The 12,783-nt window shown below is 43.9% G+C and overlaps 1 protein-coding gene across 1 annotated transcript; it reads left to right on the top strand.

The window, feature by feature from the left end:
* The first annotated feature begins 2,923 nt into the window (after positions 1-2,923).
* On the top strand, positions 2,924-8,048 carry SSTR1 (somatostatin receptor 1). Its single transcript, XM_023189659.2, has 3 exons — positions 2,924-3,124; positions 3,462-3,628; positions 4,057-8,048. Exons 2-3 carry the CDS (start codon positions 3,577-3,579, stop codon positions 5,574-5,576), a joined length of 1,572 nt encoding a protein of 523 aa, XP_023045427.1. The 5' UTR covers positions 2,924-3,124; positions 3,462-3,576; the 3' UTR covers positions 5,577-8,048.
* The last annotated feature ends 4,735 nt before the right edge of the window (positions 8,049-12,783 follow it).

Below are 12,783 nucleotides of genomic sequence, written 5' to 3'. Positions count from 1 at the left end.
CAACTTGTAGGAGAAAGTTACAATGAGGGAAGAAAACCAGTCTGCTTAAGAATCTGCAACTTCCTAAATTGGAACATTTCATTCTCCCCTTTCTGGAAAACATGTCCTTCTTTTCTATCTAGAAATGTTGATATCACAGAGGCATAGGAAAGATGGTAACCAAAGAGGGCTGGAGGACGGGTAACTTATTTGGAGAAAACAAGTTCTTCCTAATCTTTTCAAGGTTTTAGACATGTGAACTTACAAAAAAAAAAAAAGTTTTTAACAAGACAGGAAGATGGTTGAGTCCTGACTATTCACTGACTGTGGTTTTTGCAAATTAAAGTGATCTCATGCCTATACCAGTTTTCCTGTTTCTTTAGAAATATTTACATTAAATTGAGATCTGAGGGGAAGATAGCACTCTAACTGGGCTCCTGCTTTTAATACAATTTGAAAATAGCTGCAACCCCAATCCACCTTTGTGGTGGCCCAGAAATGCCACGCTTTTTGTTTCTTTGTTTGTTGTTGTTGTTGTTCATAGATTAGGTCACAAATACAATAATTAGACGTACATGACTGGGCTGAGCATGGCGGCTCATGCAGGTAACACCAGTGCTTTGTGAGGCTGAGACAGGAAAATTGCTTGAACCCAGGAATTCCACACCAGTCTGGGCAACATAGGAAGACCCCATCTCTACAAAAACCTTAAAAATTAGCCAGGTATTGTGGGGCACACCCGTAGTCCCCAGCTACTCCAGAGGCTACGGTGGGAGGATCACTTGAGCCTGAGACATCAAGGCTACAGTGAACTGTGATTGTGCCACTACACTCCAGCCTGGGTGATAGAGCAAAACCCTGTCTCAACAAATAATAATAATAATAAAAAAATACATGACTGAAAAGATTTAATAATGCTTCATAGCTTATATCCATCTCAATCCCTCCTTTGTCTTTCTCTCATGTTTTTTAAAATTGAAGTAAAACTCCCATAATATAAAATTCATAATTTTAATCATTTTTGAAGTGTACAATTCAGGGATTTTTAGCATATTCACAATGCTATGCAATCATCACCACTATCTCATTCCAGAACATTTTCACCACCCAAAAAAGAAACCTCATACCCATTAAGCAGTCCTTCCTCATTCCCCACTGACTCCAGCCCCTGGCAACCACTAATTCGCATTGTCTCTATGTATTTGCCTACCCTTGGCATGTCATATAAATGGAATCAGGCTATACATGGCCTTTTGTGTCTGGCTTCTTTCCTTTTGTAATGTTTTCAAGGTTCATCTATGTTGAAGCATGTATTAGTACTTCATTTCTTTTTATGGTTGAATACTATTCCATTGTATGGATATACCACAATTTATTCATTCAGCAATTGATGGATATTTGGGTTGTTTCTAATTTTTGGCTATTATGAATAGTGCCGCTATGAATGTTAATACGCAAGTTTTTGTTTAAACACCTGTTTTCAATTTTGAGGAGTAAATAGAAGTGGAATTGCTGGCTCATATGGTCATTCTAGTTTAAACTTTTTGAGTAATCACCGAAATTTTTTTTCTAAAGTTGCTGCATCATTTTTTATTCCCACCAGCAACATATGAGTGTTCTAATTTCTCCACATTCTGTCTAACATTTATTTTGTGTTTTAAAATATTTTTTCTTATAGCCATCCTGGTGGGTGAAAAGTGGCATCTAAAAAAAAAAAAAAAAAAAAAGCATTCTCACGTCAGGTCTTAAATTTTCTTCTTTTGTATATGAGGCCACAAAATTGAGAGACGTTTTCCCTAAGATGAGCTGAAAGTGAACTTAATGAAATTCTGAACAATAGAGCTGTTTTTCACTGACTCCCATCATCCACTCCTCAAAGAGCAACCATGATCAAAGCCAAGGCATCTAAATAATGCCTGATGAAATTCAAGCTCCCAGAGGTACAGATAGTCAGGTGTCTTTAGTCAGTGATTGACAGAGGCATCTAAACCATCATAAGAGGCTTGGCTAGTAAAATGCTCTTCTGGGATTCTGGGACAATACCCACTCTCTTTTTTTTTTAACTTAATTAACATTTATTTTCTCTCCATATGTGCTGTATTTGTAAAGGAAAAATAAATATAGCTAAACACCAATGGTACATTCCACTTTAAAGAAGGCAATTTGTTCAGGTGAAACAATGGGTTAAAACAGTCTGAGCCTTATGAAACCTCAGATTCCACCCTAGCACATTCCTCATTAATAATTGCACACATTCCTATGAAAGTCTGCCATCATTTATTTTAATCTTTGATTGCTATCATCAACACACTACAGAAGTTATTCTTTCCTTTTCAAGACATTTAGTTTTGAGAACTAAAACACATACATTATATGTAAGTGATTACCTGTATAAAGCAACAGAGCATTAGGAATTATACTTTTTTGTTTTTAATTTCTGCATCCATTTCTTCATTCAGGACTGGTACAGACAGTCTCCATGAGGAGTTCAGCCTCTCCTTGGAGTTAAGTCTACTGAGAGGAGGAAAACTGAGACTCAGTACAGTGGGCACAGCCTGGTTGAGGAGAAGGAGAAACTAAGGAAAAACTGGAGACAGCAAACCTTGAAGGAGGCAGAGCAATAAGCTGCTGCGGGTCACTCTTCCTGTGAACAGACAAGTTTCAGATAAAGACTTGCAGGGATCTTACCGAGCAAAGCAACGTTTTTGAAAAGGAACAGGGGAGTTGCATGGAATGTGATTCTTCTTTCCACAGGAACCGTTGGAAAGCCCAAGAGACCCTAGGGTAGGAATGGTGGGAAGTCCCAGGGTTCGTTTAAAATCCTGATAATTGAACATCCATTCTTTCTTACAGGGAAACCGTTTTGATTCTTAAATGAAGTCAGCGAGCCTCCAGCTTGCCTACAGTGATGTCTCCTAATGGTTTGGGCACGTGACTCAGATCCAGGTCACACATCAAGCCTCAGAAAGAGCTGTCATCCTAGCACTTCCTGGAAAAATTCGAATGTCGCCCTGCCGTTCCTGTGGTTGGTGACAGGTCTGGTCATCACATGGCGGCAGCTCCTCACCTGGATTTAGAAGAGCTGAAGTCCCCGCCCGCCCAAGCCTTTAAACTCTCGTCTCCCAGAACCCGCCAACTCTCCAGGGTACAAAGTACAGCAGGGACGCGGGTGGAGCCCTTCCAAGCGGCGCAGCCTTATCTTTCCCGAGTGAACATCTAGGTGGATTCCCAATACCGCGCCTGGCACGTTCTGTAGGGAGTCTCAAGATCCTCCAGAGCTCCCAGCCGCGCGTCCTCGTTTCTGCAGTCGATATTCCTGTGGTAGACCCGGGGGGATCTGAACGCTACGAGCTTTATTAAGAGATTTGCAAATGGTTCACTCAGGTCCCTGAACACTTCCAACAGCCTAAGCTGCCTGCTGTGTTATAGTGCAGAACCCCCTAACGCACGGTGTTTGCCCTTTCTTCTCATAAGGCTCGCAGCTTAGGGTCAGTTTCCGCGACTCTAAGAGTAATTGTGTGGGCACCTGTGCTGGGGCCAGGCGCAAAGAAGGGAGTTGGACTGCGCGAAGAACGTCAACCTGCTATCAGACCGCTCATGCACTTTACACCGGCCATCTACTTCTCAGTCTGGAGGTTGAGCGCTCTGGGTAAGGAGGGCCCAGAGCTTTCCCGGCGGGTCTGCAAGGCAAGCGAGGGTGGGAAGAGGGAGAGTAGGGTTCTGGACTGCAGGACGGGAGAGGAGCTGGGGTCTCCAGAGAAAAGGGCAGCAATAGAGGGAAACTGAGATGAACTCCAGACATCCATGTTCACGGGTCCGTTTGAGTCTTTGCTTTGGTAGGAGAGGAGTGGGATGGGACAGAATCTATACCTTTGGTTCCCACCCGCTCTCCAGTAAAACCGAGGAACTCTCTTGGTTCATCTGAGAGAGAGATGGTACTGCGAGGGAACCCCGGAAGTAGCCACTGAAGTTGAGCAGAGTGCAGGACTGGGAAGGAAAAAGAATGGGGGGAGGGGGACAAGCCACCTATGTGCTCTCCTCCCTCTCTTTCTCCACCCCCACTCACTTTTTTCGTAGCTGCTGACGCGCTGGTGGTGCCTATTAATCATTCACCAGCCCAGAGCCGCGCCAGTCAATGGCTGTGCCGCTTGGGGCTCCCGCATCCTGGCCTCCCCTCTCCCCGGTCGCGTGTGCCCGAGCACCCCGGAGCTGCAAACGGCAGCGCCCAGGCAACCGCTGGGCTGTGCGCCCCGCGGGCGCCGGTAGGAGCCGCGCTCCCCGCAGCGGTTGCGCTCTACCCGGAGGCGCTAGGCGGCTGTGGGCTGCAGGCAAGCGGTAGGGTGCGGAGACAGCGCGCAGGCGGCAGGTGCACGAGGAGAGAGCCCCAGCCCTGGCAGCCCCACTGGGCCCCCTCAGCTGGGATGTTCCCCAATGGCACCGCCTCCTCTCCTTCCTCCTCTCCTAGCCCCAGCCCGGGCAGCTGCGGCGAAGGCGGCGGCAGCAGGGGCCCCGGGGCCGGCGCTGCGGACGGCATGGAGGAGCCGGGGAGAAACGCGTCCCAGAACGGGACCTTGAGCGAGGGCCAGGGCAGCGCCATCCTCATCTCTTTCATCTACTCCGTGGTGTGCCTGGTGGGGCTGTGTGGGAACTCTATGGTAATCTACGTGATCCTGCGCTATGCCAAGATGAAGACGGCCACCAACATCTATATCCTAAATCTGGCCATTGCTGATGAGCTGCTCATGCTCAGCGTGCCCTTCCTGGTCACCTCCACGTTGTTACGCCACTGGCCCTTCGGTGCGCTGCTCTGCCGCCTCGTGCTCAGCGTGGACGCGGTCAACATGTTCACCAGCATCTACTGTCTGACTGTGCTTAGCGTGGACCGCTACGTGGCTGTGGTGCATCCGATCAAGGCGGCCCGCTACCGCCGGCCCACCGTGGCCAAGGTAGTAAACCTGGGCGTGTGGGTGCTATCGCTGCTAGTCATCCTGCCCATCGTGGTCTTCTCTCGCACCGCGGCCAACAGCGACGGCACGGTGGCCTGCAACATGCTCATGCCAGAGCCCGCTCAACGCTGGCTGGTGGGCTTCGTGTTGTACACATTTCTCATGGGCTTCCTGCTGCCCGTCGGGGCTATCTGCCTGTGCTACGTGCTCATCATTGCCAAGATGCGCATGGTGGCCCTCAAGGCCGGCTGGCAGCAGCGCAAGCGCTCGGAGCGCAAGATCACCTTAATGGTGATGATGGTGGTGATGGTGTTTGTCATCTGCTGGATGCCTTTCTACGTGGTGCAGCTGGTCAACGTGTTTGCTGAGCAGGACGACGCCACGGTGAGCCAGCTGTCGGTCATCCTCGGCTATGCCAACAGCTGCGCCAACCCCATCCTCTATGGCTTTCTCTCAGACAACTTCAAGCGCTCTTTCCAACGCATCCTGTGCCTCAGCTGGATGGACAATGCTGCGGAGGAGCCGGTTGACTATTACGCCACCGCACTCAAGAGCCGTGCCTACAGCGTGGAAAATTTCCAACCTGAGAACCTGGAGTCCGGCGGCGTCTTCCGTAATGGCACCTGCACGTCCCGGATCACGACGCTCTGAGCCCTGGCCACGCAGGGGCCCTGCTCCAAAAAGGGGGAGAATGAGGAGAAGGGAAGACCGGGTGCGAAAGGGACGATATCCAGTGCACCAGGGTGCGGTCGGGATAACGTGGGGCTAGGACACTGCGAGCCTCTGACGGAGGGACCCAGGAAAGGCGCGCGACAATGGTAGAAGTGAGAGCTTTGCGTAGAAACTGGGAAGGCTTTCGGGCTGCCTTTTTCTGGGTCTTCTACTTTCTGTTCCTTCCTCCACTGCCTTTACTCCTCTGATCCTTCTATTTTCCCTACCCTGCAACTTCGATCCTTTCTTCCGCACCGTCCCGCCAGGGCAGATCACGAACTCATTAATAACTCAGTCTGATCCTCAGCCCCTCCAGTTGTTATTTCTGTTTGTTTAAGCAGAGCCACGGATACCGCCACTGGTTTCCCTTGGAGTTAGTCCCTAGCCGCGCGGGGCCGCTGTCTGGGTTCTGCCTGGTGCCCCTACTGGAGTCTCGGGAATGACCGCTCTCCCTTTGCGCAGCCCTACCTTAAGGAAAGTCAGACTTGAGAAAGATCTAAGCAGCCGGTCTTTTCGCCTACTCTTGGGTGAAGGTGCATCTTTCCCTGCCTCCCCCTCCCCCGCCCGCCACCACCATTCTCACTCCACCCAGAGTGGAGCCAGGTGCTTAGTAAAATAGGTCCCGCGCCTCGAACTCCAGGCTTTCTGGAGTCCCCATCCGAGCCCTCTTTTGGAGCAAAAAGGAGGGTCGAATGAGGAGTTTTTACAAGATTGCGAGGTCAGAGTGGGGGGCGCATAATAGGATTCACCTTTCTGCTGGGCGTTTTCAAAGACCAAGCGTTGGGCGCTCCCGGGCTGCGCGTTTGCGTTAGGCAGGGCAGGGTAGTGCAGGGCGCACCTTCCTCGGGGTTCGGGGTTCGGTTGCAGGGCTACAGCTCGCCTTGGCTTTCTCCCTTACCCAAGCTTCGGGAGGAGCCGACCCAAAAGTAAAAAGAGATAGGGTCTCCTGCTCCAGCGCATCTCAAAAGACCGGGCGCCAGGGGCAGGGGACCTAGGGCGACGTCTTCAGAGTCCGCCAGTGTTGGCGGTGTCGCCGCAACCTGCCGGCTCCAGAGTGGGGCCTGCCTGGTCTCTAGAGGGTTGCTGCCTTTCAAGCGGTGCCTAAAAGTTATTTTCTTGTTTAACTTATGTATTTATTAATTTATTTGTGGTGTTGGAAAATGTGTCTCTGCTTTCCTTTTCTCCGCTTGCCTAGCCCCAGGTCTTTTCTTTGGGACCCCGGGGGTGGGCATGGAAGTGGAAGTGGAAGTGGGGGCAAGCTCTCGCCCCACTCCTTGATCATCTCAACGCCTCTCCTCCGTGCTGGGCCCTCTTGTCTTATCCTTTCCTCTAGCTTTTCTATTTTTGATTGTGTTGAATGAAGTTTGGAGATTTTTCATACTTTTCTTACTATAGTCTCTTGTTTGTCTTATTAGGATAATAAATAAATGATAATGTGGGTTATCCTCCTCTCCATGCACAACGGAAAGTCCTGAACTCCTGGCTTTCCAGGAGACATATATAGGGGAACATCACCTTATATATGATTTGAGTGTATATATATTTACATATATATATATATATATATATACGATGTGGACATATATATACTTGTTTATCTTGCTCCATTGTCATGAGTCCATGAGTCTAAGTATAGCCACTAATGGTGACAGGTGCGAGTCTGGCTGGAACACTTTCAGTTTCAGGAGTTCAAGCAGCACTCAAACCTGGAGCTGAGGAATCTAATTCAGACAGAGACTTTAATCACTGCTGAAGATACCCCGGCTTCCTCTAGGTTCCAGCAGAGGCGATTCTTACATATGATCCAGTTAACATCATCACTTTTTTTGAGGACACTGAAAGTGGAATAATTTGGTCTGTGTTTAATATTACCAGCTACATTGGAAGCCTGAGCAGGTTGAGGCCAATCATTTTAATTATTTGTATTTCCTGTATTGCTTTAGTATGCTGGCTTGTACATAGTAGGCACTAAATACATGTTTGTTGGCTGATTGTTTAAGCTAGAATGTGTCACAAAGATCTGGAAATACTAAATCTGGGGTTCTCAGGTTCACTCATTGACATGATATACAATGGTTGAAATCACTACTGAAAAATACGTTTTGTGTATATTTGCTTCAACAACTTTGTGCTTTCCTGAAAGCAGTAACCAAGAGTTAAGACATCCCTAATGTTTTGTTTAAACTAATAAACAAATATGTTTTGGGTCATAAATCACAAAATTTAGATCTGTCCCTTAAAAAAATGTATATTATTACTCCTTTGGAAAATAGATTTTTAATGGTTAAGAACTGTGAAATTTATAAATCAAAATCTTAATTATTATCCTTCTAAGAGGATACAAATTTAGTGCTTTTAACCTGTTATCATTGTAATATTAACTCAATAAACAGATGTATTATGCTGTTGCAAGTTGCCTTTGCTATTTGAATTTTATTGTTTCAGTGGATTACTTGGTAACACACACACACACTCACACACACACACTAGCTTAGTTGACTTATGTGTCACTTAGATTTTAAGAAGAAAGTTTTCAGATTACTTTCAGGAATTTTACCAAGTTTGTGGTTATACCCTGAATTATTTTGTTAAAAAGAAAAGTCAGCTAGTTCAAAAAGGGAGAGAGAGGTGGACAGAGAGAAAGAAGAAAAAGTTGAGCCAGGATGAATAGGAAGCAATGCACTCAGTTGCACTCCGTTGTTACCAAACTAACTGGATGATGTCTTAATCTCTCACAGATAAAATTACTGTCTATCCTCATTTATAACCTCAGAGTTTGTTTTGGGAGCTAAGTAATTGCTGATTTACATCCTGAGGAAACATAACGGAAGGAGAAAACGATCTCCTAAAGATGTCCCAGAAGACAGTGGGTAAAAGAAATAGAAAAATCAGATTTTGACATAAGAAGACATATTTTCTGCCTTGTTCAGTGATGGCCATATTGATCTCTGGAGAATGTAAGAAATCACTAGGAAAGTTTTTTTTAACAGACTTTAAAAACAGCAGTTTTATTTTCATATCAAAATGAGCAAAAAGGAATATTTTCCAAGCAGGTAATAGCAGTAATTGCAGAAGCAGAGTTGGGGACGCAGAGTTCAAATGCCTTCAAGTACCCTGTAACTCTATGCTTTATATGGTTCTATACATCATCACAATATGACTAAGGATAACTGGACTTTCGTCATTTCTTTTTTTTCTCTCACTATGCAAGTCTCTTTTATTATTTTTAAAAGCTACAGCAAGGTGGGAAATTAAACTCGTAACTTAGATGTGCAGAGAAAACACATTTTGTCATTTGGTTTCAACTAATCTGAACAAAATTCCAAGCTCCTTCAAATACATTAGCTGAGCAAAAAAATTAAACAAATAGTCAAGCATCCAGTTGAGCTAAAAATTTAAATAGCCATGAAAAAATTAAAAATTTCATTTGAATAAGTTTGGACAGCCTCTCGGCTGGCCTCCTCTTTCTCTTTTGACATCCCTATAATGACTTTAGAATGAATATGCGGAAGAGGTTTTATGCATGCTACTGGAGGAAGGGATAAGGTCAAGTCCTTGGGAAAGGGGCTCTCTCTTCCTTTTGCTCTCTGGGGCCAGATCCTTTGTCTATCTGTCTGCTTCCTGGCTGCAGTTTGTTGAAGTCTGCAGCTGTCAGAGCCTGTGAATCAACCTCTCAGCTTGGGGAGGCCTGCACTTCAGTTCCTGTGGGCTGCAGCTTTCTCTGAGTCTTCTATGGTCCCAGTACAGCCCACGAGCCCTGTGGTCTCCCCCAGCCTCTGCTGAGGAGTGAGCTCACCCTGCCACAGAGGCCGCATGGTAAAACTCTTGGCTCAGTGACCACAGGGGACCTCAATGGCTGTAGACTGGCAACTCTTAGAATCTCCTCGACCTGACCATGCGTCTTTTTTTCTGTGGCTTTCAGGACTTCTTCATCTCTCTTTAATTTTGTCAACCTCACTTATTAAAACATTCCACTCTCCCTACCTCACTTTTACACTAGAGGAAAAAGATAGTAGTTTAATCCTTCAGTCTTACCCCTTGATGTGCTGTAGCAGGAAAAGTATTTAGTAATCCCTCCTGCCCCTCCCCTAAACACACACCTACCTGATTTCCAAGCATGTTTGTATTACCTATAAAGAAGTTGGAATCAAGCCCTCTCCCACCCTAATGTAATGAGCCTCTCCTCAGAGAGAGAGACTAAAATGAAACATGATTTATAGAAGTTAAAACATATTAGTTTAATGTCTGTGAATTACTATCTTTTTTATAAATGACCTTTGTGTTCCCAGAGTAGCATTTCCCAGGTCATCTTCTTAGATAGTACCCACAGAAAAGGATCACACTTGAAAACCTTTGACTCCTCATCCATTTTAACCCTGACCATTATACAAAAATGTTGAACATGTAATTTTGGCTTGAGAAAAAAGGCAAGAATTTCATCTGGAGAATAGTAGGGATGATTCATTTTTAAAATGGCAATATATTTCCAACCTATTTTAAACAAATAATAGAGATGTCATATTTGTATTGATCTGAAAACACTCTAACAATGGGATTCTGTTTTGAAAGTCTCATTCATTCCCTTTTTTATTCCAACGTACCACATCAGAGTGTGGTATTAAACTGAAGTAATTAATAGATGTTCACATAACTTTTGCCTGTAGCACACACATAACTGTGGTAGGTACTTGTAAAATACAGTATTGCAAAGTCTATGTTTCTCTCTCATTGGACCACACAACTTTGAGCTAATGAGAACCTCTTCCACATATGCAGATGGATATCTTTCTTTTCATTCAATAAATTTCAGTTTGTTGGCTTTAAAAGAATACAGTTTCCACAATGTTGAAATGGCATGGTTTCCCAAGGGGAAGGCAGACACAGAGATAATGTTGTAAGTGATCACTTAGTATTTTGTTACATATCTGGAGACAGGGTATTCGAGTGAGCATACTTGTAAAAGGACAGTGTTAGGAATGACCAAATACAGCCCAGCTTCTGATATCAACTAGAAAAGAAGGGGTTCTGCAAGTATGACAAAGTTGAGGAGACCTATGAACTGAATGAGCCAGTTAAATTTGAAATATCAAAATGCTTCCTTATCATACTACTGGGGAGAGAGGAGCACCATCTAAAGAAAAGATATAATTTTAAATAAACTCATTAAAACTTTGGTTAGAATGTTCACTTTTATAATAAACGTAATTACTGTCAAAACATACCTTAAATTCAACTGGATTAGCCAGAAACTAGAAATATTATACCCATTTAAGATTGAGACTACAGGAATGTTACCAGAACTCTTTGGAGTAATAAGGAACTTAAAACTTTAAAAATAAATACCTCTTTAAGCCAGGTTGATCTAAGTCTTCAATTTTGAGTGGACAAGAAGAATAAGAGAAAATGAGAAGTGGGAAATGCTATCAGCTAGCATATTAACTCATCACTGAATAACTCTAACCCACCCTCAGTGCCTACATGCTTGGAAATATTAATGAGGAAGACTTCAAGTATTCCCAGCTTTAAGAATTTAAGAATACAAAGACTATATGCTAGATTCCACTTAAAGGAGGACATGTTACATAGAGGAGGTCACTGTAGAACACTGTGTAAAAAAACAGTTCTCACTTTCAAAAAATAATATCTATCTCAAAAGGCAACTGACACTTCCCTTAAATTTAAAGAGAGAGAGAGAAAAAAACAAACAAAGACGTGATAGGCAAGCAGGATGATATTTTACAATAGCACACATGACTTCCATAACTATTCTGTGAAAGAATGTCCAAATATTGATGAATAATAACTTTCACTCTGTTCTTTCCATCTCCACAACCCTTGAACAACTATTAATCTAGCTAATCTTATTAGCAGTGAGAAAATGTCTATTCAAAGTCAATAATTAAGTTAAACATTTTCCTTTATGTCCAATGAGCCACTGTAACTAGCAAACCAAAATGTCTGTATGTCTTTTTCAAAAGACTTTCAAGTCTTCCTATATATAAACTCTGGTACCTGAAATTAACACACACACACACACACACACACACACACACACACAATTATTAATTAAACAAAAAGGAACTTCTTAGGCAGTAATTGGTGAAATAGAACTTCAAGACTGTCTTTTTTCCCTTTTCCCTTTTTAGGTCCCATTTCTACCCCTCCTTCCCTCAGCTCAGGACCTCATGTTTTCTGATTTTTCTCCACTTCTCCCAATAAAGTTCTTCTCAGAAAAGGATTTCCTTTGATTTATAGTTTACATAACTGACAAAGCTTCAAGTATTATTCCTCCAGAAGCAGGACTTTTTAATAAGGGCATAGTATCAGAAAATCAGGCAGCAGAATCCCTAAAATCGCAGGTTCCTGTAAGGCAAATGTTTCTCAACAAGTGATCCATAATTCCAACATCAGAATCATCTGAGAACTTATTAAAAATTCATGGCCTCTGTGCCTCACCCATAGATATTTTGATTAATTAGGTCTGGGGTAGATCTCAATTCTCAATGATTCTAAAGTACAATAAAGTTTGAGTACTAATAACTTAAGTGTTAAGAGCATGGAGTTTCCCATCAGCAGATGTGACTCTGTTTTGTTGTTGTGTAATAGTGGGCAACTGAATCATTATGATGCACATTTCACTCATCTATAAGGTCAAGATAATGACATCTCTTCCATAGGGCTGTTGTGATGAAACAATGAATGTCAAATGCCAAATCAGTCAGAACTGTTTTAGTGTGAAAACTCAATTAGCTCACACGAGTGAAAAGTCTTGAGAAGATCCGGCTTCAGGGTGCACTTGACCCACAACTCTCTAGAATCTTTTTTCAGTCTCCATTTCTCATCTCTGACTTGTGCCATGTTGGCTTCATACTCATTCTGGTTATTCCTTTGTGGTAAGATAGATGCAGAAAGTAAAACTTGTCTTCTTTCCAGGCTCAAATTTCAAAGGAAAGAGAATATGTTATTTTCTCTTTTGGGCTGTCTCAGAACCTTTTTCTGTTGGGAGGCAGTCCTCTCTGCATTTTTTGCCCTCCATATATTTTGCTTAGTATGCCAAGAATGTGAGGCCCTGACTGCTGACTGTTCTGTACCTGGATTATTTCTCAAGGTTGTGTTTGCAGCAACCAATCTTGAGCGATCAGCTAAT

The sequence above is a fragment of the Piliocolobus tephrosceles genome, chromosome 6 (genome assembly GCF_002776525.5).
Source record: "Piliocolobus tephrosceles isolate RC106 chromosome 6, ASM277652v3, whole genome shotgun sequence".
NCBI classification, from domain to species: domain Eukaryota; kingdom Metazoa; phylum Chordata; class Mammalia; order Primates; family Cercopithecidae; genus Piliocolobus; species Piliocolobus tephrosceles.
Note: the sequence above shows the minus strand (reverse complement) of the source record. Positions and strands in the feature narration are given on the sequence as shown.

Excerpts from the sequence above, each read along its gene's own strand:
- SSTR1 (XM_023189659.2), top strand. The coding sequence starts at position 3,577 with ATGCACTTTACACCGGCCATCTACTTCTCAGTCTGGAGGTTGAGCGCT. Across the intron at positions 3,629-4,056 it reads CTGGAGGTTGAGCGCTCTGG|CTGCTGACGCGCTGGTGGTG; the intron begins GTAAGGAGGGCC and ends CTTTTTTCGTAG.